At 44.8% G+C, this 26,486-nt stretch overlaps 2 protein-coding genes across 3 annotated transcripts in view; one reads left to right on the forward strand and one right to left on the reverse strand.

Annotated features, from left to right (window-relative positions):
- The window catches only part of cfap70 (cilia and flagella associated protein 70), a 20,900-nt gene extending 11,816 nt beyond the window's left edge, over nt 1-9,084 (reverse strand). The window contains exons 1-7 of one of the 2 annotated variants that reach the window (XM_056413430.1): nt 8,878-9,084; nt 8,563-8,737; nt 5,134-5,229; nt 4,967-5,049; nt 1,458-1,538; nt 240-416; nt 1-143 (exon numbers count right to left, since the gene is read on the reverse strand). The exon at nt 1-143 is cut by the window's left edge and continues 40 nt beyond it. In XM_056413430.1, coding sequence (XP_056269405.1) covers nt 1-143; nt 240-416; nt 1,458-1,538; nt 4,967-5,049; nt 5,134-5,229; nt 8,563-8,737; nt 8,878-8,952 — 830 coding nt within the window. In that variant the 5' untranslated portion in view covers nt 8,953-9,084. Of the gene's footprint in view, nt 417-1,457; nt 1,539-4,966; nt 5,050-5,133; nt 5,230-8,562; nt 8,738-8,877 lie in introns of both variants that reach the window. The other variant, XM_056413431.1, reaches the window with a different exon arrangement.
- A 621-nt stretch (nt 9,085-9,705) lies between these two features.
- The window catches only part of ddb1 (damage-specific DNA binding protein 1), a 36,177-nt gene continuing 19,396 nt past the window's right edge, over nt 9,706-26,486 (forward strand). The window contains exons 1-14 of the mRNA XM_056412471.1: nt 9,706-9,836; nt 11,056-11,204; nt 11,761-11,877; nt 12,204-12,425; nt 12,716-12,830; nt 13,491-13,588; nt 15,208-15,366; nt 16,995-17,078; nt 17,287-17,403; nt 17,481-17,583; nt 18,124-18,199; nt 18,312-18,420; nt 20,881-21,059; nt 25,764-25,927. Of these exons, the coding sequence (XP_056268446.1) occupies nt 9,776-9,836; nt 11,056-11,204; nt 11,761-11,877; nt 12,204-12,425; nt 12,716-12,830; nt 13,491-13,588; nt 15,208-15,366; nt 16,995-17,078; nt 17,287-17,403; nt 17,481-17,583; nt 18,124-18,199; nt 18,312-18,420; nt 20,881-21,059; nt 25,764-25,927 (1,753 nt within the window). The 5' untranslated portion in view covers nt 9,706-9,775. The remainder of the gene's footprint in view (nt 9,837-11,055; nt 11,205-11,760; nt 11,878-12,203; nt 12,426-12,715; nt 12,831-13,490; nt 13,589-15,207; nt 15,367-16,994; nt 17,079-17,286; nt 17,404-17,480; nt 17,584-18,123; nt 18,200-18,311; nt 18,421-20,880; nt 21,060-25,763; nt 25,928-26,486) is intronic.

Consider the following 26,486-nt stretch of genomic DNA (forward strand, 5'->3'; position numbering starts at 1 on the left):
GCCGCGTAGATGAAGGTGGCGGGCAGGAGGCGGTTCCCCGGGACCAGCGCGGTCGGATTGGGCCTCTTCTTCTGTCGGCCGTTTTGCTCCTTCAGCCCGCCCGCCTTCAGCTGGCCGTCGCAGAACAACAGCACCTGGTCTTCCTGGGGGGGCGGGGGAGGGACAGAGATGAGTGAGAGTCGCACTTGAGGACGGGATGTTTTTTCTTTAAAACGGTCCAAACTCAACATTCCACCGGCCTGTGCGGTGAGCGGGACCTCCAGCGCGGCGGTGTAGGTGCAGGGAGCGGACTGCGGCGCCCACGCCTCGGGGACGGAGAACGCCGTCTCCACGGTGACCTTCAGCAGGTTGGAGGCGGCGCGCTCGGCCTCGGACAGCAGCGGGTCCGCCGCGCTGACGCACACGTCCAGGGTAGCCTTGTTGAGACGCAACAAAAACAATAATTACGAATGAAATGCCCACCTTAAAGACTTTCCAGAGGGCCTCTTTAACTCTGGGGTCACACACATGTCAACCAATGGGTGTCCAGGACTTTAAACCGAATTTCCATGACCAAACATTTTTTTTAATCTCGGTGCAAACATGAAAAAGTGATAAAACGTCGTATTTAAAGTAACAATGAGAATTCCAGATCATACAGAATTTAACCCGAAATGATACAAATGAATAAGAGACAATAGTTTGATTAAAACGATAAACATTTATGTCTTTTCAGTTAACCCTTGTGTTGCCTTTGGGTCAATTTGACCCGATTCAATGTTTCACCCTCCTGTTACCTTTATATTTACTAACATATTTTACCCTTGAGGTCAATATGACCCCAGCTATTAAAATCTCCAGAAAATTATTAGAATTAATATTGTTTTCCAAGTTTAAGTGTGAGGTACTTTATGTTTGTTTGTTGACTCCCGAAAGAACACCGACATTAAACATTGAATCGGGTCAAATTGACCCGAAGGCGACAGGAGGGTTAAATATTGAATCGGGTCAAAATGACCCGAAGGCAACACAAGGGTTAAGGTGCGTTCACTTGCAGCGTGAAAAATGTGTGCTGCGAGTATGAAAGAGCGTACGCCACGTATGTTTTGAGCGTCATTCTTTTCAAAGCATTTTTATTATTATGTGAATGAACATATGAATATAACACATTTCCAGGGCTTTTGCAACATTTTGGTGATTTTGTTTTTCAAGACCATTCCAGGCCAAAATTCCATAACTTTTCCAGGTGTTCCATGAGCGTAGGAACCCTGGTAACATGTTTCATTTACTGGTCCACGAGAAATGAAAGTCTGAAAATGTGTTTGACTGATGATTCTCCTCTTCCTTTCACTCAGTGGTTCTCAAACTGTGGGGCGCGGCCCTCTAGTGGTGAGCCAAGGCATTACAGGTGGGGTGCATATTTGTTTTTAAATAGATTTTAGTTTTTCACAGGATTTACTTTGTTGTTATTATCTTACCTGCTTCTTCCACTTCGAAAAGACTTTTCTGGCCAGCTGCTTCTGTCTGGCTCCCTCTGCCGTCTCCGCGGTGGAGCCGCTCTGTGATTGGACAACAGTGGACAACAATAACAAGTCTGGAATGACAACAACTGCCATCTGTTTCAGAGCCGCGAGCTCTCTGGATGACCCGCAGGAGGGGGACAAGGAGCGTGATCAATATCGTGGATGTAAATGTGATTCATACAAAAGTGTGTTTTTTAAACTGCCTGTGAAATAGTAAATGTCTTGGAAAGTTAATAGAGAAAGCATTAATAGATTAAACGTCTGTTTACGGCTAATCCACTAAATAAATACCACCAATATCACCTCATATGGTATAAAAGGTCTAAATATTATTTTGCCCAACCTTTAATTAAACTACTTTTCACCCCTCGCATATCAGAATCTTTTATTTTAATCCCCCTCGCCCACAAAAAAAAGCGTGGTGATGTCTGGCACTTCAGTGGCAGATGTTAAAGGGCCGACAATAAATAAATTAGCGGTTCGGCCCTATAGTGGTCAGTCCATCCAAATCATAATATTAAGTATGAATAATTCATATGGACCGTGAGCATCTGGCTCCTCCTCTTTACAAGGCCACAAACAAGCTTAATACCTTTGTTGATATTGTACTTTTATTGTTTCTCTTAGTGGTTCAAATTCTTTACTAATGTGGGATTGGGGCTGTTTGTCTTTTTCTGGTGGGTGATCCAGTTTTAGATTGCAGGAATAAAAATGTCTCTCAGAACCAAATGCATAACTCAAATAAAGTATACACATTTCAAAAGGGAAGAAATCTGTATTTCCTAAGAAGTATGAAGCCCCAGTCGTGGCAGCACGACTCACGAGTGAGAAGCAACTGCACGGATGGAAATGTAAATGAAGACGTCCCGTGTCTCTTTCTCCTGTTAACCGAGGATCGTGGAATTCCTGCTACCAACTACGCCACTGCCCTGTTGAGACTCCGCCCACTGTTGAGACTCCGCCCACTGTTGAGACTCCGCCCACTGTTGTTGAGACTCCGCCCACTGTTGTTGAGACTGCCCTGTTGGTCTCCATCGTGGAATATGCCTACTATGAACTATTCATACACTCTGTCACTCGATAACCACCAACGTTAGTCACGAAGTTCCACAAGGTTCTGTGCTTGGACCAATTTTATTTACCTTATACATGCTTCCTTTGGGCAATATTATCAGGAAACACTCCATAAACTTTCATTGTTATGCAGATGATACTCAACTATATCTATCGATCAAACCAGAGGAGAGCAACCAACTCAGTAAAATTCAAGCATGTCTTAAAGACATAAAAACATGGATGACCTGCAACTTCTTGATGTTAAACTCAGACAAAACTAAAGTAATTTTAATCGGCCCTGAGCGCCTCAGAGATCAATTATCTGGTGATGTGGTTTCTGTAGACGGCATTGCCCTGGCATCCAACACCACTGTAAAGAATCTTGGCGTTATCTTTGATCGGGACTTGTCCTTTAACTCCCACGTGAAGCAAATCTCAAGGACTGCATTCTTTCATCTACGTAATATTTCAAAAATCAGGCACATCTTGTCTCAAAAAGATGCAGAAAAATTGGTTCACGCGTTCGTTACTTCGAGATTGGATTACTGCAACTCCTTATTATCAGGCTGCTCTAATAAATCTCTTAGGTCCCTCCAGTTGATCCAGAATGCTGCAGCTCGTGTTCTCACTAAAACTAAGAAAAGAGATCACATCACTCCTGCACTAGCTGCTCTGCACTGGCTCCCCGTAAAATCAAGAATCACTTTCAAAATTCTTCTCTTAACGTACAAAGCCTTGATTGGTGATGCTCCATCATATCTTAAGGAGCTTGTAGTACCATATTGCCCCACTAGAGAGCTACGCTCACTAAATGCGGGACTACTTGTAGTTCCTAGAGTCTTAAAAAGTAGAATGGGAGCCAGAGCCTTTAGTTATCAAGCTCCTCTTTTATGGAACCAGCTTCCAATTTCAGTCCGGGAGGCAGACATAGTCACCTCGTTTAAGAGTAGACTTAAGACCTTCCTCTTTGACAGAGCTTATAGTTAGGGCTGAATCAGGTTTGCCCTGGTCCAGCCCCTTGATATGCTGCTATAGGCTTATAGCTGCCGGGGGACGTTTTAGGATGCACTGAGTACCTATCTCCTCTTTTCTCTCCTTAAGGATGAATTTTCATCTCTCAATCACACGTTACTAACTCTGCTTTCTCCCCGGAGTCCTTGTGACTTCACGTCTCATAGGGTCATCGGACTCTATGAGACGACATAGATCATATCTGCCTGATGGATCATCGAGGTCTGGGTCGTGGAATTCCTGCTACCAACTTCGCCACTGCCCTGTTGAGACTCCGCCCACTGTTGAGACTCCGCCCACTCCTCCTCTCTACCTCCATCTGCCTGATGGACCGTGGAGGTCTCCATCGTGGAATATGCCTACTATGAACTATTCATACATTCTGTCACATTCATTGAATGTATTTTAACTCTAAATCTGTCCTTCTGTACACATTACATCTATTGTTCATCTGGTCACATGACATCTATTGTTCATCTGGTCACATGACATCTATTGTTCATCTGGTCACATGACATCTATTGTTCATCTGGTCTCATGACATCTATTGTTCATCTGGTCTCATGACATCTATTGTTCATCTGGTCACATGACATCTATTGTTCATCTGGTCACATGACATCTATTGTTCATCTGGTCTCATGACATCTATTGTTCATCTGGTCACATGACATCTATTGTTCATCTGGTCTCATGACATCTATTGTTCATCTGGTCACATGACATCTATTGATCATCTGGTCACATGACATCTATTGTTCATCTGGTCTCATGACATCTATTGTTCATCTGGTCACATGACATCTATTGTTCTTCTGGTCACATGACATCTATTGTTCATCTGGTCTCATGACATCTATTGTTCATCTGGTCACATGACATCTATTGTTCATCTGGTCTCATGACATCTATTGTTCATCTGGTCTCATGACATCTATTGTTCATCTGGTCACATGACATCTATTGTTCATCTGGTCACATGACATCTATTGTTCATCTGGTCTCATGACATCTATTGTTCATCTGGTCACATGACATCTATTGTTCATCTGGTCTCATGACATCTATTGTTCTTCTGGTCACATGACATCTATTGTTCTGTCCATCCTGGAGAGGGATCCTCCTCTGTTGCTCTCCTGAAGGTTTCTTCACTTTTTTCCCCCTGAAAGGTTATTTGGGAGTTTTTCCTGATCCGATGTGAGGTCAAAGGTCAGGGATGTCTATGTGTACAGATTGTAAAGCACTCTGAGGGGAATTTGTAATTTGTGAAATTGGGCTACACAAATAAACTGAATTGAACTGAATTGAATTGCACTTGTGGGTCGTGACCTTCCCCTCGTCTAAAGTAGACGTGACAGGTTCGCAGCGAGTGACACAGCCAGAAAAAGTCGACCGACCTTGCTGGGGAGTGGGGAGGCCCCCTTAGGCGAGGGGACGCTCGCCGGGTTCAGGGGGACCGTGGACAAGAAGCTGCTCCGGCCTGAAGGCAGAGGAGGGGTCAGGGGTCAGGAGAACTGGCTGCAGTCAGACATGTGGGGGACGGCGGTGTGACGGGCGGCGGTACCGAAGAGAAGCGGCAGCAGGTCCACCACAGCTTGGCCCAGCACCACCGGCTTCACCTCCACCTTCTTCTCCACGGGCAGCAGCTCCCTCACCGTCACTGGACACAGCAAACACCTGAGTTCATTACCTGAGTTCATTACCTGAGTTCATTACCTGAGTTCATTACCTGAGTTCATTACCTGAGTTCATAACCTGAGTTCATTACCTGAGTTCATTACCTGAGTTCATTACCTGAGTTCATTACCTGAGTTCATCACCTGAGTTCATTACCTGAGGTCATTACCTGAGTTCATTACCTGAGGTCATTACCTGAGTTCATTACCTGAGTTCATTACCTGAGTTCATTACCTGAGTTCATCACCTGAGTTCATCACCTGAGTTCATTACCTGAGTTCATTATCTGAGTTCATTACCTGAGTTCATTACCTGAGTTCATCACCTGAGTTCATCACCTGAGTTCATTACCTGAGTTCATTACCTGAGTTCATCACCTGAGTTCATTACCTGAGTTCATTACCTGAGTTCATTACCTGAGTTCATTACCTGAGTTCATCACCTGAGTTCATTACCTGAGTTCATTACCTGAGGTCATTACCTGAGTTCATTACCTGAGTTCATTACCTGAGTTCATCACCTGAGTTCATCACCTGAGTTCATTACCTGAGTTCATTACCTGAGGTCATTACCTGAGTTCATTACCTGAGTTCATTACCTGAGTTCATTACCTGAGGTCATTACCTGAGTTCATTACCTGAGTTCATTACCTGAGGTCATTACCTGAGTTCATTACCTGAGTTCATTACCTGAGGTCATTACCTGAGTTCATTACCTGAGTTCATAACCTGAGTTCATTACCTGAGTTCATCACCTGAGGTCATTACCTGAGTTCATCACCTGAGTTCATCACCTGAGTTCATTACCTGAGTTCATTACCTGAGTTCATAACCTGAGTTCATTACCTGAGTTCATCACCTGAGTTCATTACCTGAGTTCATTATCTGAGTTCATAACCTGAGTTCATCACCTGAGTTCATTACCTGAGTTCACTACCTGAGTTCATCACCTGAGTTCATAACCTGAGTTCATCACCTGAGTTCATTACCTGAGTTCACTACCTGAGTTCATTACCTGAGTTCATTACCTGAGTTCATAACCTGAGTTCATCACCTGAGTTCATTACCTGAGTTCATTACCTGAGTTCATTACCTGAGTTCATTACCTGAGTTCATTACCTGAGGTCATTACCTGAGTTCATTACCTGAGTTCATAACCTGAGTTCATTACCTGAGTTCATCACCTGAGGTCATTACCTGAGTTCATCACCTGAGTTCATTACCTGAGTTCATTACCTGAGTTCATCACCTGAGTTCATTACCTGAGTTCATTATCTGAGTTCATAACCTGAGTTCATCACCTGAGTTCATTACCTGAGTTCACTACCTGAGTTCATCACCTGAGTTCATTACCTGAGTTCATAACCTGAGTTCATCACCTGAGTTCATTACCTGAGTTCACTACCTGAGTTCATTACCTGAGTTCATTACCTGAGTTCATCACCTGAGTTCATCACCTGAGTTCATTACCTGAGTTCATTACCTGAGTTCATTACCTGAGTTCATTACCTGAGTTCATCACCTGAGTTCACTACCTGAGTTCATTACCTGAGTTCATTACCTGAGTTCATCACCTGAGTTCATCACCTGAGTTCATTACCTGAGTTCATTACCTGAGTTCATTACCTGAGTTCATTACCTGAGTTCATTACCTGAGTTCACTACCTGAGTTCATTACCTGAGTTCATTACCTGAGTTCATCACCTGAGTTCATCACCTGAGTTCATTACCTGAGTTCATTACCTGAGTTCATTACCTGAGTTCATTACCTGAGTTCATTACCTGAGTTCATCACCTGAGTTCATCACCTGAGTTCATTATCTGAGGTCATTACCTGAGTTCATCACCTGAGTTCATTACCTGAGTTCATTACCTGAGTTCATTACCTGAGTTCATTACCTGAGGTCATTACCTGAGGTCATTACCTGAGTTCATCACCTGAGTTCATTACCTGAGTTCATTATCTGAGTTCATTACCTGAGTTCATTACCTGAGTTCATTACCTGAGTTCATCACCTGAGTTCATTACCTGAGTTCATCACCTGAGTTCATTACCTGAGTTCATTACCTGAGTTCATCACCTGAGTTCATTACCTGAGTTCATTACCTGAGTTCATTACCTGTGGAGATGCAGGAAAGCTGACCAGGAAAAGGAATGTTGTATATGTGCGTGTTGTATATATGCTGAGATATTTACTAGCTAAACTATTATCCTAATATCGCCATCATACCTATATATATATATTTATATAGATAAAGATTGATATAAAGATATTTATATATGTATGTGTGTATATTTATGTATATGTGCATGTCATGTATTTACTGAATGTTTAGATATGTATTGGCTACTAGCTAAACTATTATTCTAATATCGCCATCATACCTACCTACCTAGCTGTTCCCTAACTACCTGTTACTTACATACCTACCTACTACCTGTTACCTATCTAACTACCAACCTAGCTGTTACCTACCTAACTTACCTGTTACCTACCTACCTGTTACCTAGTTGTTACCTACCTGTTACCTACCTACCTGTTACCTACCTAGCTGTTACCTACCTACCTGTTACCTAGCTGTTACCTACCTAGCTGTTACCTACCTAGCTGTTACCTACCTACCTGTTACCTACCTAGCTGTTACCTACCTACCTGTTACCTACCTACCTGTTACCTAACTAGCTGTTACATACCTACCTGTTACCTAACTAGCTGCTACCTACCTACCTGTTACTTAACTAGCTGTTACCTACCTACCTGTTACATAACTAGCTGTTACATACCTACCTGTTACCTACCTACCTGTTACTTAACTAGCTGTTACCTACCTACCTGTTACCTAACTAGCTGTTACCTAACTAGCTGTTACCTACCTACCTGTTACCTACCTACCTGTTACCTACCTAGCTGTTACATACCTAGCTGTTACCTACCTACCTGTTACATAACTAGCTGCTACCTACCTACCTGTTACTTAACTAGCTGTTACCTACCTACCTGTTACCTAGCTGTTACCTACCTACCTGTTACCTAGCTGTTACCTACCTACCTGTTACCTACCCACCCTACCTACTACCCAGCTGCTGCCACCCACCTGTTACCTACTTACCCACCCACCTACCTGTTACCTAGCTGCTACCTACCTACCTGTTACCTACTTACCCACCTACCTACCTGTTACCTAGCTGCTACCTACCTACCTGTTACCTACTTACCCACCTACCTACCTGTTACCTAGCTGCTACCTACCTACCTGTTACCTAACTAGCTGCTACCTACCTACCCATCTATCCAACGTGTAACAACTCATCTTACATATGACGGGTTTAGTGGCCACGTCCCGGAGGCCCCGCACGCCCCCGGGGACGCGCAGGCTGCAGGTGAAGTCGTAGTGGACGCGCTGGTCCTTGGGGTCGAGCAGCTTCCGGTCGGACTCTCCCAGGACCTCTCCGTCCATGTCCACCTGCACGGAGCTGGGCCTCTTGCCCTGCTGCAGAGAGAAGGACACGGAACATGTGTGTTCACCGTTATCCGTTATCCGTTATCCGCTAACCGTTATCCGCTAACCGTTATCCGTTAACCGTTATCCGTTAACCGTTCACCGTTGGGCCAAACTGACGAGCTCCTTACCAGGTTGTTTCCACGGACGACAGTTATTTTGATAGTTCTATAGTTGGTTTCCACGGCATTCCCAGGCGTCTCCATTGTGTTTAACGTTATTAGATATAATATGATATTGTTATATCTGTATATTAGATATAACCTAATAATATAAAAGTTATCTCGCCAAGTTCGTGCCAGTGATGGCTTTTCGCCCAGTCCCGTTTCCGTGGCAACTGTGCTACACACGGTGGTGCGTTCAGGTAGAATCTGATATTTCAAATTCGAAAACAACAACAACAGCCACTAAATGATTAAACAAACAGCAACTTATATTGTGATTTTATATTATATTATTTGTCATCTTTTCACTATTGTTTTTTAGAACCGGTTTATCCATTAAGGACATGACTTCTAAATTTTGTTATTAGGGTGTTATGTGAATTATTTGGGATCTTCTTCGATCTGAACCTAAACATAGACTATTTTCTGTAATCATCTGACCTGTTGCTGTTTGTTAATTTACCTTATTTGTTTGCTTTATTATTTGTGTTCTTTAAAAAAGAATATTGCTACTTTAACTTTAAGCAAACTATGAGTTTACTTCTTTCGTCACAATATTTTCCTCTGTGTAGTCGTAAAATAGAAGTACAAAGTCGCAGAAAATAGAAATACTTACGTTAAATGCAAGTACCACACAATTATACTTAAATATAATGTACTTTTTAATGGTTTTAACCATTGAGAGCATCAACCCGCCGAGACACCAGGGGGCGCTGCAGCCTCAGCGGCCGCCTCCGCGCGACGCTCCACGCTCAAACATCTCCGCTAACTACTTCCGGACATTTTTTTATTATCAATGATTTTGTCACTTGTGCGGGATTAAAAACACTCCTCTGGTGTTTGTCTTTTGTTGTTGTCGAAAAAAATGTCGTACAACTACGTGGTAACAGCCCAGAAACCCACGGCGGTGAACGCCTGCGTCACAGGTAAACAAACGATAATAGATATATATATATCGCCGTTGTTTGTTGTTTTCTTCGCCACCTGCGTGCTAGCTGCAGCTCCCGCGCTGCCTGCGAAGTGCTCCAGAAAGCGGCCTGCTGCTGCCGCTAGCTGCTGCTCTGCTCACCCAGACGTTCGCGTGCATGTTTAGGAACAATTTATCAACACGAAGTCACGACGCGCACGCTTTATTTTAGATGTTGCGAACTGTTTGGTAAACTCGTGTTAACGTGTGACCGTGATAAGAAAGATGGGGTCGTCGTTGGGTTTCCGGGAGAACAACGTGAAGACACTGATGCTGACATCACGATTATCAAATACACACTCAACCCTGAGCACGTCTCTCTCCTGGAGATGTGATGCTGGAATAATCCAGTCACGTTAATCTCAGAGTTTGACATGCACACGTGACATGACGTCTTCAGGGTCTAGTTTATATATATATATATATACATATACACATATATATATATATATGTGTATGTATGTGTATATATATGTGTATAATATATATATGTGTAATATATATATATACATTTTAATATAGATGCTCAGTATAAAGATATAAAGTCTGCAGCTGGGATCGATTCTTTAATTGTCTGATTAACTGCAGAGTCAACAATATATTGATTAATAAATGTCAGTCATCTTAAATGTGCTTTTTTGGGGGGTCTGTCTTTTGGATTAATACATTTTAAAACCACTAAGCAACTATTTGGGGTTTCACTGAATAAATTACTATTAATTAATCACAACAATTGACCATGTGGTTGATTTATTAAACTAGTTGTTTGAGCCTTTTCTGTCTCGTCCATCATTTTTATTATCGTGTTATAATATAGATAATAGTTTCTTAAAAATAAATAAAAGTCATTATTTTAAAGCATCGCAGCCAGATGGGGCTCAAGTACTTTACGGTGTTTGATTGTTCTTAAAGCGTCAAGAGTAAGTTCACGTCATAACTAAATGCAATAATCCATACGGAAATAAATCATAAGTCCTCGATCAAATCAATAATTGTTTTAAGGGTTTTTCATGAAGTATCACACCAAAGCAATGCTTCAAATATTGGAAATATTATCACTATTTTCTGGTGTTTTCTTCCTCGTGTTGTGAATGTTCCTCTCTGCTCCATCCCCGATGTTTGTCCACCTTTCTCGTCCGCCACCTCGCCATAACTAATAACCGGCGGCGTGTCTTCAGGCCACTTCACCTCCGCGGAGGACCTCAACCTGCTCATCGCCAAGAACACCCGGCTGGAGATCTATGTGGTGACGGCGGAGGGGCTGCGGCCCGTCAAGGAGGTGGGCATGTACGGGAAGATCGCCGTCATGGAGCTCTTCAGGCCAAAGGTGGGGGCGTGTCTCTGTTGGTGTTGGCAGCAATAACGTTTATTTAAAAAAGTCGGCGCTCGGTTTATTGAAGGTTTTTACAAGTTTCCTTTTTTTACCTCGCCGATAAACTTTCTTCTTTGAGACCGAATGCACGTCAAGGAACCAGATGTCACATTTATTATTTGTATCTATTGTTTATATTGTAATTGTAGTTATTTATATTGTATAGCTTCCAGGATGTGTTCATTATGTGATGTAAAGTGTCTGTGAGTACCTCGAAAAGCGCAATATAAATAAAATGCATTATTATTATTAAAATTCATCTATATTTCTGGCCTATTTTGGACATTTGACCCGCTGTGAGGGATCTGCTCCTCTCACGCGTTCTCCTGTGTCAGTGCCACGTAGCATGTGCTTCCCTTAATTACTTGTAAAGTAATCATTATAAATCTTTGCTCGAAAAAAATACCAATAATCCCTGTGGAATAGTTTTTATTGACCCGTTACTGGAGGTAAATTGGAAGCTCTGCATGTTTAATGACTTTGGTGTTCCCGTTTTTAATTGTGTTCTCAGGGTGAGAGCAAAGACCTGCTGTTCATCCTCACGTCCAAGTACAACGCCTGCATCCTGGAGTACAAGCAGAACGGGGACAGCATCGACATCATCACCCGCGCCCACGGCAACGTCCAGGTGGGCTTGGGATGTTCTGGAGGGGTCAGGTGGTCCGACCCGAGCGCGTTTGGACCTTTTTTTTTGCTCGTTAACATTTAGTTTAATGCCTCGCCGGAGACAGACCCTCGTTCATCACTCTTCCGTTAGACTCTTAATTCAGCCGGATGCTGCCACAGTGTCTCTGGCAGTATTTACATTTAATTGGGTTTAAAATTGTGGAATTCTCCTTTTTATCGTGTAAAAGCCGAGGCGGGTTTCTATTTAACAGCGGAAGCGACCACATGGGGTTTCTCTTTCTCCCGCTGGCCTGAAAACGTTCTCTGAACCCGATCCCTGTTCTGCAGGATCGCATCGGCCGGCCGTCGGAAACGGGCATCATCGGCATCGTGGACCCCGAGTGCCGCATGATCGGCCTGCGGCTGTACGACGGGCTGTTCAAGGTCATCCCCCTGGACCGGGACAACCGCGAGCTCAAGGCCTTCAACATCCGCCTGGAGGAGCTGCAGGTCATCGACGTCCACTTCCTGTACGGCTGCCAGGCCCCGACGGTCTGCTTCATCTACCAGGTACTGAAGGAGGCGTGTGCTTTGGGGGCGGGGCTACCAGGTGTGATCAACCCTCTCGGAGTGTGTTCTTCAGCGCGTGAAAATGAATTGGAAACATTTCCGTCCCATAAAAAATGTCTCCGGCCGTCGGTCGTACTTAGCTCCGCCCTCTCGATGTGGATCGGAGGCTTCAACGCACTGACGGGTGATGTCACGGGCACCCACTGCAACTGGAGGTCCTCAAATGCCCCTGGGAACCTGAACGCATCGTCAGTCTCTCTTCTTACACGTGGTTTTCTTGTGTGTCCCAGGACCCCCAAGGACGCCACGTGAAGACCTACGAGGTTTCCCTGAGGGAGAAGGAGTTCAACAAGGGGCCCTGGAAACAGGAGAACGTGGAGGCGGAGGCCTCCATGGTCATCCCAGGTAATGTCGACGTGACTGAAGGTGGAGTCATCGAGTCGTGTGACTGAAGATGCAGAACTGCTCATGATATTTATGCATCTCGTGATTTCTCCCTGGATTTTAGTAGCTTACTTGTTTTTCTATCAGGATTATAAACATATCTGAATATAGACCTGATTAAAACTAGTTTTACCCAGGAGTCAAGGAACAACTCTGGAACCTGGGAAATAGTTGACCAAATTTTCCAATAAAAATAGTTTCAACCATCTCCTGTTCGTCTTTAGCTGAGAGGGAACGACTTGTCCACCTGGAAGCTCTCAGCTGTGTGCATGGATCATGTTACAGATCAAACTGACCCCCAGTGCGGTTGGCATCACTTTCCATGACGCTTCTTTCTTTCCGACTCGTTAGAAAACAAAACGATTGAATGTTGTCCAATCGCTGAGCAGGTTTTCACTTGAGTTGATGTGTCATTTCTAAGATGCTCGTCTTTTTAAATCAAACTTCACTTCATAATTTATGGCAGCGTGCCAGCAAGATCATCGCTGAAAATTATATCCGGAGCAGGGTGGGGGGGTTATTGAGTTATGTGACGTGTATTTGATGCTTTTATTCTCCTCTAAGAACTCCGTGTGTCGTGGATATTATAGTTAAAGGTCTGCCTGTGTGCTTGTACTGCAGTGCCGGAGCCATTTGGGGGCGCTATAATCATAGGACAGGAGTCCATCACCTACCACAACGGAGACAAGTACCTGGCCATCGCCCCGCCGACCATCAAGGTAAAGATATGAACTCTGCTTCTCTCTGAAGATGAATCTTTAGTTCATATTTATATTCTCTCTCTAAAGCCCTTCGGGGGTCCAAAGGGACGAGAGTATGATGTCAAATGAACAGCACAACAGGAAAGATGTTGTTTTTGATCGTGTAATAATAATAATGTTGTTTTTGATAGTGTAATAATAATAATGTTGTTTTTGAGGATTCCTCACAGTTTAACCTTCGTGGTGTGAAATCTTTACCGCGTCGCTTTCGGCAGATCGTCGGTATAATTCCGTGATTTAATGCTCAATAACTTTATATTGTCAACAAGAATATCTGTTGGAGGAGCAGAGGTTTCCTTCCGTTGCATTACGATGCGTTCAAGCTCCCTCCGTGACAATGAGGATCGGGCGACGGTAGATCATAACGGTATCGCGATGAGTTCAAGTAAACGCGGTTGTTTTGAAGTCGATGTTTTCACAGCTACATACAAATAGAGCTGAGTTATGACCCGTTTAACTTCCTAAAACTAAAAGACATTATTACAAATATGAATAAAGAGGTTTTCTGTATCATCCGGGGAACGAGCTTTAATTTCCTAATCATTTTAATTGTGTGTTTTCATGCAAATAACCACAATAGATGACTAACCGCAGCCTCTACTAAAGTACCGCTGGCAGAACCAGAACCACACACACACACGCACACACGCACTAACATCAGTATTCAGCTGAAGCACGCAGAGGAGGCCTCGATGTGGCAGCTCGTTAATTCGATGTCACGCGCGAGCACAGAAGTGAAAAGACGAAATGTGAGACACCCAAAATGTAATAAAACAAAGTTCTGCCAGCGCCGGGAGGTTCTGCCGAGTCGACCAGCAGCCGGGCTTTCACACGAACGTCGAGAGACGAGCTCGGGGGGGTCAAAGGTCAACGAGCATCAGAATTGAAAAGAGCTCTGCGTGTGACAGCTCTTATTTTGAAAGGACAGCTGCTGTTTGGGCTAAATTGAAAACTGGCACGCAGCTAAAGGATGAGGAGCTTCTTTCTGTCGGGGCCCAAATGGACCCGACAGCAGGTGTGAAGACGCACTTAACGCTGACGAGAGAGCGGCGCTGGAACAGAGGCCGAAGGGGGGGGCGGGGGCTGGTGGAGGAGACACTGGCTCTCCAGCAACTCCACCTCTAAGCGCGTGTGTGTGTGAGAGAGAGAGAAAGTGTGTGAGAGAGAGAGAGAGAGAAAGTGTGTGTGTGTGAGAGAGAGAGAGAAAGTGTGTGTGAGAGAGAGAGAGAAAGTGTGTGTGAGAGAGAAAGTGTGTGTGAGAGAGAGAGAGAAAGTGTGTGTGAGAGAGAGAGAAAGTGTGTGTGAGAGAGAGAGAATGTATGCATGAGAGAGACAGAGTGCTCATCTCCTCAGGGGGCGGGGCATCATATTTAAGATGCTCGTCTCCTAAAGGGGGCGGGGCATCATATTTAAGATGCTCGGCGGGTAAACAACGCAGTGTGTGATTTCATAATATAACACCGTGAAGCTCTCTCTCTCTCGCTCTCAGGTGGTACTCTTGATAGATGGAGCATGTTAGGCTCCTCCTACTTCCTCCGCTGTGGGCGTGGCTTTAAGGATCTTTTCCTCTCTTGCAGCAAAGCACCATCGTGTGCCACAACCGCGTCGACCCCAACGGCTCCCGCTACCTGCTGGGCGACATGGAGGGCCGCCTGTTCATGCTGCTGCTGGAGAAGGAGGAGCTTATGGACGGCACGGTGGCGCTCAAAGACCTGCACGTGGAGCTGCTGGGGGAGGTCGGCCGTCTGGTTCCCCCTCGCTCTCTCTCTCTGATAATAGTTTCTTTGTGTTGTCGCGTATACTTTGAGCCGCTTCGGCTCGCGGCGCCCAGCGACTCGAGTTCAGGGAGGCGTGGCGCCGCGGAGCGAGGACCAATCGGGCGACAGATTGCTCCTCAAATCGTTTCTAACTTCCTCCCGAGGACCCGGCCTCGACGTATCGATGACATCGTGAAGTTTAAGAACCTCCCAGAGTCTGTGAAGTCGTCTTTTCATTTGACAACAACAAACAAAGTCGATGTTGTTGTTGTTGTTCCTCTTGTTCCAGCGGCTTGATGGTGGAACCACTGGCTCAGTGTGACGCTTCTCATTTAGTTTGTGGGATCGTCTTTATTCATTTAAGTTCACGGTTAAACGCTGACTTAAAGATCTATATGTATACAATTTAAAACGTATTTGTGTGGATTGAAGCTGAAGAGATAAACGAGGTGATCCACACGAAGAATCATCGGCAACTATGAATCATATTTCAAGAAAAAGAAAAGCATGAATAACCAGTCTCTCTCTCTCCTTCCATTCCTCTCTCTCTCTCCTTCCATCCCTCTCTCTCCTTCCATCCCACTCTCTCTCTCCTTCCATTCCTCTCTCTCTCTCTCCTTCCATCTCTCTCTCTCCTTCCATCTCACTCTCTCTCCTTCCATTCCTCTCTCTCTCCTTCCATTCCTCTCTCTCTCTCTCTCTCTCCTTCCATCTCACTCTCTCTCTCCTTCCATTCCTCTCTCTCTCTCCTTCCATCCCACTCTCTCCTTCCATCCCTCTCTCTCTCTCCTTCCATTTCTCTCTCTCCTTCCATTCCTCTCTCTCCTTCCATCTCTCTCTCTCTCCTTCCATTCCTCCCTCTCTCTCTCCTTCCATCCCACTCTCTCCTTCCATTCCTCTCTCTCTCTCTCCTTCCATTCCTCTCTCTCCTTCCATTCCTCTCTCTCTCCTTCCATCCCACTCTCTCTCCTTCCATTCCTCTCTCTCTCCTTCCATCCCACTCTCTCTCTCCTTCCATTCCTCTCTCTCCTTCCATCCCACTCTCTCCTTCCATTCCTCTCTCTCTCCTTCCATCCCACTCTCTCTCCTTCCATTCCTCTCTCTCTCCTTCCATCCCTCTCTCTCTCCTTCCATTCCTCTCTCTCTCCTTCCATTCCTCTCTCTCTCTCCTTCCATTCCTCTCTCTCCTTCCATTCCTCTCTCTCCTTCCATTCCTCTCCTTCCATTCCTCTCTCTCTCTCTCTCTCCTTCCATCCCACTCTCTCTCTCCTTCCATTCCTCTCTCTCCTTCCATCCCACTCTCCTTCCATTCCTCTCTCTCTCCTTCCATCCCACTCTCTCCTTCCATTCCTCTCTCTCTCCTTCCATCCCACTCTCTCTCTCCTTCCATTTCTCTCTCTCTCCTTCCATTCCTCTCTCTCTCCTTCCATCCCACTCTCTCCTTCCATTCCTCTCTCTCTCCTTCCATCCCTCTCTCTCTCTCCTTCCATCCCACTCTCTCTCCTTCCATCCCACTCTCTCCTTCCATCTCTTTCTCTCTCTCCTTCCATTCCTCTCTCTCCCCCCCCTCTCTCTCTCTCCCCTCTCTCTCTCCCCCCCCCCCCCAGACGTCCATCGCCGAGTGTCTGACCTACCTGGATAACGGCGTTGTGTTCGTGGGCTCCAGGCTGGGAGACTCCCAGTTGGTGAAGGTCGGTTTCACACCTCTTTATTTTGTACTTTCTGTCTTCCTTCTTTTGTCTCCGTCGTTCTCCTGCGTCTGGTTGGCCGATAACACGGCTCTGCTTCGACTCGATGGGTTATCTACATTATCTCCATGGCGATAACCTCTTCCTGAAAGTAACAAACGGTCCGTGAGAAGACGACGTCGTCGTGTTAACGCGTCTGAACCTCCCGCAGCTCAACGTGGACAGCAACGACCTGGGCTCCTACGTCGGGGTGATGGAGACCTTCACCAACCTGGGGCCCATCGTGGACATGTGCGTGGTGGACCTGGAGAGGCAGGGCCAGGGCCAGGTAAACAAACAAACAAACAAACAAACAAACAGAGAGAACAAAACATGTGAATCTCTGTCCGTCTCTGCTGCTCCCAGCTGGTGACGTGCTCCGGTGCGTTCAAGGAGGGCTCCCTTCGGATCATTCGCAACGGCATCGGGATTCACGAGCACGCCAGCATCGACCTGCCGGGAATCAAAGGTTTGTGTCTCCTCCCACACACACACACACACACACACCTCAAGGCTGTCGCTCGTCAGATGTCGCAGGTCGTTTGCGCGCCACTTTAAGAAAAGAGAGGACCACTCGGGGTTATTTGGAAAGGCTTGTTTTCATTTAGCAAACCGGCGATGTCGAGCTGAAGAAACCCCGTCAGGTTTAACGGACGCCTCCTTCATGGAGGTTCCCCCCCGAGACGGATCACTTGACTCTGAACTGAGACACGCAGGCGAGGCGAGGTCCGCTCGCACTCGTTAGGCTCCAGACGCTCATCGACCGTCTGCCCCGAACGCCTCTCGACGAGGGCAATTATTCATCGGCCAATCAATGCTCTCAGAGAGGATCTGTAGCCCGTTTGTCTTCCTGTTAACATTTGACTGATGGAGCCGTTAAAGATCAGCCGGGAGACTCGCCGGAGTTATGTCTTCTGGTTTCCTTCTTCGACTGCAGAACGGTGCAGAAAGTAACTTTTTCTCCTCCTCCTCCCTCCTCCCTCCTTCCTCCTCTCTAAATCCCTTGAAGGCTTGTGGCCGCTCCGCTCCGAAGCCGGCAAGGAGACGGACGACATGCTGGTGCTGTCTTTCGTGGGTCAGACACGGTGAGTGCTCGTGTGTGTGTGTAGGTAGTCCATCCCCGGATGCCTTTATCTCATCTCTAGAGTGTGTGTGTGTCTCTTCCCCTCCTCCTCCTCCTCTTCCTCCCCCCCTTAGAGTGTTAATGCTGAGCGGCGAGGAAGTGGAGGAGACCGAACTTCCCGGCTTCGTGGACAACCAGCAGACGTTTTACTGCGGCAACGTGGCGCACAAGCAACTCATTCAGGTTCCTAAACGCACACACACACACACACTCTCTTGTCCACACACACACACTCTTGTCCTCACACACACACAGACACACACACACACTCAAGGACACACTCGTGCTACATGAGCCGTTGGCGAACGAGCGTGCTCCGGTTGGTTTAACACCACCGCTCAATTAGCTGACTGCCCCCCACCACACACACACACACACACACACACACACACACACACACTTCAGTTCAACAGAGAAATATCATCTAATTTCCACCGATTCTGAATTAATTATAGAAATAACTTATTCAACTGCGGGCCCCTTCTCCCATCTGATATGATGTACTTTGCTGAATCTTACATGAGTGAAAGGAGCCGTGCGCGGCGCTAAAGGACTTCATGTCTTTTAAACTCGGTCGAGATGAATCCTGCAGTTCATTTCAATTCTCTCTTTCTTTCTTTTTTAGCCGACCCTTTTTTTCTATTTCATTTCGTCTTCTTCCCGAAATGAGGATGAAACCTCCGGGACGTCAGCTGCGAGGCCCTCAACCCTCAAGTCCTGGTTGTTATGACAACACTGCTGCCGTGTTCTTTTTCTTCGCCTCTCGGAGTCGGTTCATTTGACCCGGAATACAGTTCCACATTTTGGCCGTGAGCGACTTATTTAAATGTTAAACTTTTGACTTAATCCCCCAGCTGTGGAGTTCCTCCTTTGGCCCTCGGTCGTCTCATTAAAACACACCGCGTGGTGGGCGGAGTCAACGGAATAAATGCTCAATATTATTATTAAATGGCGAAAATTATACCTGCAGTTGTTCGCATCTTGTTATGTCGGCGCTGAGCGCCGCCGCCGAGCTTTAGGCACCGAGCTCTTCATCTCCGGAGGGTTCGGAGGATACCGGTCACGAGTTGCTTCGTGCACTTTATTTTTATTTTTAAAGGAACACTTTAAAACGCCCTCAGAACGATTATTTGCGCGTCGCCTCGAAATCCCTTAAGATATAAACGCCGTGAGTTTTTCGGGCAATCTGAAGATGAAGTGAAAGTGGAGTGAACGAGGTGTAACTGGAGGGGAAGTGGGGGTTTTCCCAGCGGTATTCCATAACTTTCTAACGCGCACGGCAACGTAACAATAAAATCTGCCAGATGAGGTTAAAATAAGTCAAATAATTCCCACGCAAGCATTTTAATCGACGAGCTCCACGGCTGCTTTCCTGCCTCCTGTCTCCTTTGACAGCGCTTGCCCCCCCCCCCTCCTCTCACGTGTTTCGGCCTCTGCAGATGAGCTGAACGAGACGGATCCGCCTCCGTTTACGGTTTGACTTGTTGGTGCAGTCTGTTATTTATTACTGCTTCTCCAGCGCCGCCCGCCTCTCTCTCCCCGTCCCATTGTTCAGATTCTAATATGACATTGTGCCTCTCTTTAACCTGAGGGGCTTTCACCGGGTACTCGCACACCTTTTGGGAACATGCCAACACACAAATGCATGAACACAAACGTCTTATCTTAATGTTCTTCCGGACATGTCTCCTTCGTTCTCATAGAGCCATATTTCTGTACCTGCTGTGGTTTTCCATTAATTAATAAGTTGGGATTCTTTTGTGTTTTCTAGTGGGAGCAAAATGTCATGAGCTGTGTTTCCTTTTCACGTATCTTTGTTTTCTAAGCACAGCGTTAATAAAGCTGTATGGAAAACTCACCAAACTACACTGAGACCCTCTCACCAAACTACACTGAGCCCCTCTCACCAAACTACACTGAGCCCCTCTCACCAAACTACACTGAGACCCTCTCACCAAACTACACTGAGCCCCTCTCACCAAACTACACTGAGACCCTCTCACCAAACTACACTGAGACCCTCTCACCAAACTACACTGAGCCCCTCTCACCAAATTACACTGAGACCCTCTCACCAAACTACACTGAGACCCTCTCACCAAACTACACTGAGCCCCTCTCACCAAACTACACTGAGACCCTCTCACCAAACTACACTGAGACCCTCTAACCAAACTACACTGAGACCCTCTCACCAAACTACACTGAGACCCTCTCACCAAACTACACTGAGACCCTCTCACCAAACTACACTGAGACCCACTCACCAAACTACACTGAGACCCACTCACCAAACTACACTGAGCCCCTCTCACCAAACTACACTGAGACCCTCTCACCAAACTACACTGAGACCATCTCACCAAACTACACTGCAGCTGACTTTATTTGCTTTTATGCGCCTAATTCTCATTCTATTTAAAAGTATATCAAAAGAAATTGCTTCAAAAGCTTTAACTGTGTCTTCTAAACATCTGTATTCGCTCGATTGTGTTGTATAAAAGAGTCCAGAGTCATTTTTCTTTCTAAACTTTTATCCCGAGGACCCGGTGGCTAACTAGAAAGCCCCGTTCTTGACTTTTTTATTGACTTGAGATGAACGCTGATTGATTGCGTGCTTTTCAAAGCGGCGTGTCCCTGCAGATCACGTCGGGCTCGGTGCGCCTGGTGCTCCAGGAGAGCAAAGCGCTGGTGAGCGAGTGGAAGGAGCCGCAGGGCCGCAACATCAGCGTGGCCGCCTGCAACCACACCCAGGTGGTGCTGGCCGTGGGCCGAGCCCTCTACTACCTGCAGATCCTGACCGGGGAGCTCAAACAGATCAGGTAGGACGCTGGCGGAGGTTTATTCGCCTTTTGGTTCAGGCGTTTATTTATTTTTGTTTTAGCTTCTTGTTCGTGGCGTCACACACAACGAAAGTAGTTCTTATATTTATGATACAAAGAAAGTAGTTCTTATATTTACGACAGAAAGAAAGTAGTTCTTATATTTACGATAGAAAGAAAGTAGTTCTTATATTTCCCATAGAAAGAAAATAGTTATTATATTTACGATGGAAATTAGTTCCTATATTTACGAAAGAAATAATGTAGTTCTTATATTTCCACATAAAGTAGTTCTTATATTTATGACAGAAAGAAAGTAGTTCTTATATTTACGACAGAAAGAAAGTAGTTCTTATATTTCCGATAGAAAGAAAATAGTTATTATATTTACGATGGAAATTAGTTCCTATATTTACGAAAGAAATAATGTAGTTCTTATATTTCCACATAAAGTAGTTCTTATATTTACGATAGAAAGAAAATAGTTATTATATTTACGATGGAAATTAGTTCTTATATTTCCAAAAGAAAGAAAGTAGTTCTTATATTTCCACATAAAGTAGTTCTTATATTTATGATAGAAAGTAGTTCTTATATGTCCACATAAAGTAGTTCTTATATGTCCACATAAAGTAGTTCTTATATTTACGATAGAAAGAAAGTAGTTCTTATATTCACGATATCAAAAAAGTAGTTCTTATGTTTACGACGGAAAGAAAATAGTTCTTATATTTTTTATGGAAATTTTTTCCTATATTTACGATAGAAATAATGTAGTTCTTATATTTCCAAAAGAAAGAATGTAGTTCTTATATTTCCAAAAGAAAGAATGTAGTTCTTATATTTCTAGAAGAAAGAAAGTAGTTCTTAAATTTCCACATAAAGTAGTTCTTGTATTTACGATAGAAAGAAAGTAGTTCCTATATTTACGATAGAAAGTAGTTCTTGTAGTTACGATATAAAGCAGTTAGCGCTGTGCACGTTACCGCGTTATAAATCCGTTCATGTATCCTTCCTTTAACTCCTTAGGGAGGGGCTTAACACTGCTGCACACATTAACCTAGAAAGTGGAAGAAAGTATATTTAAATGGACATTTTAATTAAAAATCTCTACCAGGCGGCGTAGTTTATAAAAGCAAAGCTATTTGTAACCACTGCAAAGAGTTATTTTATCTCCAGAGGAGCGTGAGCATGAAGTACCACTTAAAGGCGTTACGCAGCATTGATGGCAGCCAACAGCTACAACAGATGCCAAGGGGAGCGGACTCCTCTGGGTACCCACGCTTACCTCTGAGTTCATGATGGACGGTGGAGCTGCGTTCACACGCGTCGACTGTCAGACGACTCTGTTGCAGCGCAGCGTTCACAGGGAAGTCGCCGCGGACAGAGCAGTACATATGACTGCGGTGCGTTTGAGTCCCGGCCGAATGCTCAAAGGTTGTGGAACACTTCAGACTAAATGTGTAACTAACTGCTCGACCGGCAGCTCTGAACGCCTGTTTCTTTCTTTGACTGAGACTCTCCAAAGGAAATCACAGGCTTTACAGACCACTTTACCTCAGGGACCCTTTATGTGCTAGACCACCTCACTAACAGGACCCTTTACGTGCTAGACCACCTCACCAACAGGACCCTTTATGTGCTAGACCACCTCACCAACAGGACCCTTTATGTGCTAGACCACCTCACTAATGGGACCCTTTATGTGCTAGACCACCTCACTAACTGGACCCTTTATGTGCTAGACCACCTCACTAACAGGACCTTTATGTGCTAGACCACCTCACCAACAGGACCCTTTATGTGCTAGACCACCTCACTAACAGGACCCTTTATGTGCTAGACCACCTCACTAACAGGACCCTTTATGTGCTAGACCACCTCACTAACAGGACCCTTTATGTGCTAGACCACCTCACTAACAGGACCCTTTATGTGCTAGACCACCTCACCAACAGGACCCTTTATGTGCTAGACCACCTCACTAACAGGACCCTTTATGTGCTAGACCACCTCACTAACAGGACCCTTTATGTGCTAGACCACCTCACTAACAGGACCCTTTATGTGCTAGACCACCTCACTAACAGGACCCTTTATGTGCTAGACCACCTCACTAACAGGACCCTTTATGTGCTAGACCACCTCACCAACAGGACCCTTTATGTGCTAGACCACCTCACTAACAGGACCCTTTATGTGCTAGACCACCTCACTAACAGGACCCTTTATGTGCTAGACCACCTCACCAACAGGACCCTTTATGTGCTAGACCACCTCACTAACAGGACCCTTTATGTGCTAGACCACCTCACCAACAGGACCCTTTATGTGCTAGACCACCTCACCAACAGGACCCTTTATGTGCTAGACCACCTCACTAACAGGACCCTTTATGTGCTAGACCACCTCACTAACAGGACCCTTTATGTGCTAGACCACCTCACTAACAGGACCCTTTATGTGCTAGACCACCTCACTAACAGGACCCTTTATGTGCTAGACCACCTCACTAACAGGACCCTTTATGTGCTAGACCACCTCACCAACAGGACCCTTTATGTGCTAGACCACCTCACCAACAGGACCCTTTATGTGCTAGACCACCTCACTAACAGGACCCTTTATGTGCTAGACCACCTCACTAACTGGACCCTTTATGTGCTAGACCACCTCACTAACAGGACCCTTTATGTGCTAGACCACCTCACTCTATATATATTAGGTATTTTTATATATATTTATATTTAAATTTAGGTATATATTTATTTATATATATATATGTATTTATTAGATGCGTGCCTCCCTCTGCAAGGTGAGAGACACCAGACAACTCTCTCTCACACACACATACACACACACACACACACACAGTCTAGATTGATCAAATAGCACTACAGGTGAGAATAAAGATACGACTATTTTTTGGAGGGGGATTAGCTTTCCCTTTTAAACTTCCTCGGTGAGAGTGAGATAAGAAGATTGAGTGCGGCAGACAGTTTTCTGTGTACACAGAGACATGAGAGCGATTTCCATCAGTCGTCTTTATCCCACACTCTGCAGGACACTGAATAAGCCTTTTCCCCCAAAATGTCAAACTATTCACATAAACCCCGCCACGTCTGTCCGGGGGCTTGATGCCGAGACGTCTGCAAACTGGGTCAGCTTGCAGGTTCAGAAACACCGAGGAGTGATAATATATATAAACATATATATATATATTTTTAAAGATCCCCGAATGTAATAAAGAAGCTCTTTAGCTTGTGAGTTAGCCACGTAACTTAATTCTTAAGGATATTGTACCCTGACTTACTTTTGTGAACAAATTATAGTTGCAAGGAATAATCTTACATACATAATTATATTTGTTTAAAAATAAATAATTTTTTTTCTTCTTTCAAAATATACATAGATTTATTTTTTATTACATTTTAATATACATACATATATATATTTATTTAATATATTTAATTAATATATGTTTATTATTTATAGTTATATATAGATGTATATATATATATATTTATATCTATCTATAACACTGAATACACAATACCCAACAGAGCTGTTGTTTGAATCAAAGTTTAATTTGCTTTAATTAACTTAGTCTCTGACTCATTGTTTTTATTATAATCTCTTTCTTTTTTTTCAATCTGTGGAAAAGTTTGAGTTGATGTTGCAGTAAAATCATACGTTATATAACATTTCTTGGTTGCCCTCGTGGCTCCTATGTGCCACCATTTCAATAAAGCTGCTCCGAGACGGTTTTTCACAGCAGCTTTAATAGAGAAACACACAGCTTGTAAAAATGTGGTCAGCTCGCCTGAAGCTCAGTGTTTGTTTGTAACTCACAAAAAAAAATGAACCGAGTCAAAAGTCTCACCAGAGCTGTGAAATATTGTTCGGCCGACGTCAATGCGCTGCGAGTCGCAAAGAAACCTTAAAATACAAGATATTTATAGCTGGGTTAAAGATGTTGAAGGCAACATAAATGTTGCTCCACACATATAATTATATATTTGCATTATTGATTAGTAGCCTGGTTCCAGTACGACTCAGGAGTTCAGGGCCTTTAAACCTTTTTTAAATTCATGCTTATCTTCATCACAACTTCACCTCTTTTCATCACATTTCGGATATTGATTATGTTAGAGTATGGACATATATTGTAAATCCTATGAGTTATATGCCTGATAAATCAATATTTGCTTTATGAGCAATAGGAGAGATGAGAGTAGATGTTATCTCCCTCGTGAGCAAAGTTACCAACATGCTCTCTCTGCTTCTCTCTCCTGAGCACCAGGGGGCGACTCCTCTGGTTGTATAGAAGTCTATGCTTCATTTGTTAAAGCTGCATTCTCTCTCCTGACCACCAGGGGGCTCCTCTGGTTGTATAGAAGTCTATATAATGACTCTACTTCTTTCTTGATGTATTCCCTCAGTAAACATTGTAAACATGAGTTTATGTCTGTCTCTAGTTTCTAGTCTTCTTCTATACAGCATGATGTCATCATTTAGGACATGATGGTCATTTAGAGTCAAACAGACCATAAAGCAGGGGATGCTTTAGGGGCGGGGCTACAAGGTGATTGACAGGTCGTATACAGAGAGAGAGAGGAGAACAAAAAGTCATAAATGTGTTGTGCGTTTTGCTCCACCGTGTGTTTGAACGCCCCCTCACGTCCTGCCTCCACCTTCTCTCAGCACCACGGAGATGGAGCACGAGGTGGCCTGCCTGGACATCACGCCCCTGGGGGAGGGCGGCGGCGAGTCGCCGCTGTGCGCCGTGGGCCTCTGGACCGACATCTCAGCCCGGGTGCTCAAACTGCCGTGCTTCACAGCCCTGCACAAGGAAATGCTGGGCGGAGGTGAGCGAGAGCGAGAGAGAGAGAAAGAGAGAGAGAGAGTTTCTGCAGCACACACAATGTTTTCATGGCTCTACAGATTCACAAAAAGCAACGATTCAAAACCCGGCGAGAGAAAACCAACCAATCAAAATCTGCTTTTATTCTTTTATATAGCGATGGCGATTAGTCACTCACTTACATTGATTTAGTGTATTCTTTGTAGTCAATTCCACTGAGTTACCTTTTTATAAATTTATTTATGTGCCAAAATCATGTTCTTCCTCAAAAGGAAAACCAGAAAAGAAGTAAAACTCCTTTGTGCTGCTGAAGTAACGCGTGTGATTGGTCGTGTGATTGGTCGAGTGCGGGCGAGTCGGACGAGAGGGGGAAAAAAAAACCTTTTCGCACCCGTGTGGTGAATGTGAAGCAGCAGCCAGTTAGCTTAGCTTAGCATAAAGACTGGAAACGGTAGGAAACGCCTAGCATTCCGCCCATCGGCGCCTCTAAAGCTCAGCGGTCGTCGCCGTCGGATCGTATCTCTATATTCTCCACGAAGCGCTTCGTTTCTCTCGTCGTGCCA

This window comes from Pseudoliparis swirei, chromosome 4 (assembly GCF_029220125.1).
Source record: "Pseudoliparis swirei isolate HS2019 ecotype Mariana Trench chromosome 4, NWPU_hadal_v1, whole genome shotgun sequence".
Lineage (NCBI taxonomy): Eukaryota > Metazoa > Chordata > Actinopteri > Perciformes > Liparidae > Pseudoliparis > Pseudoliparis swirei.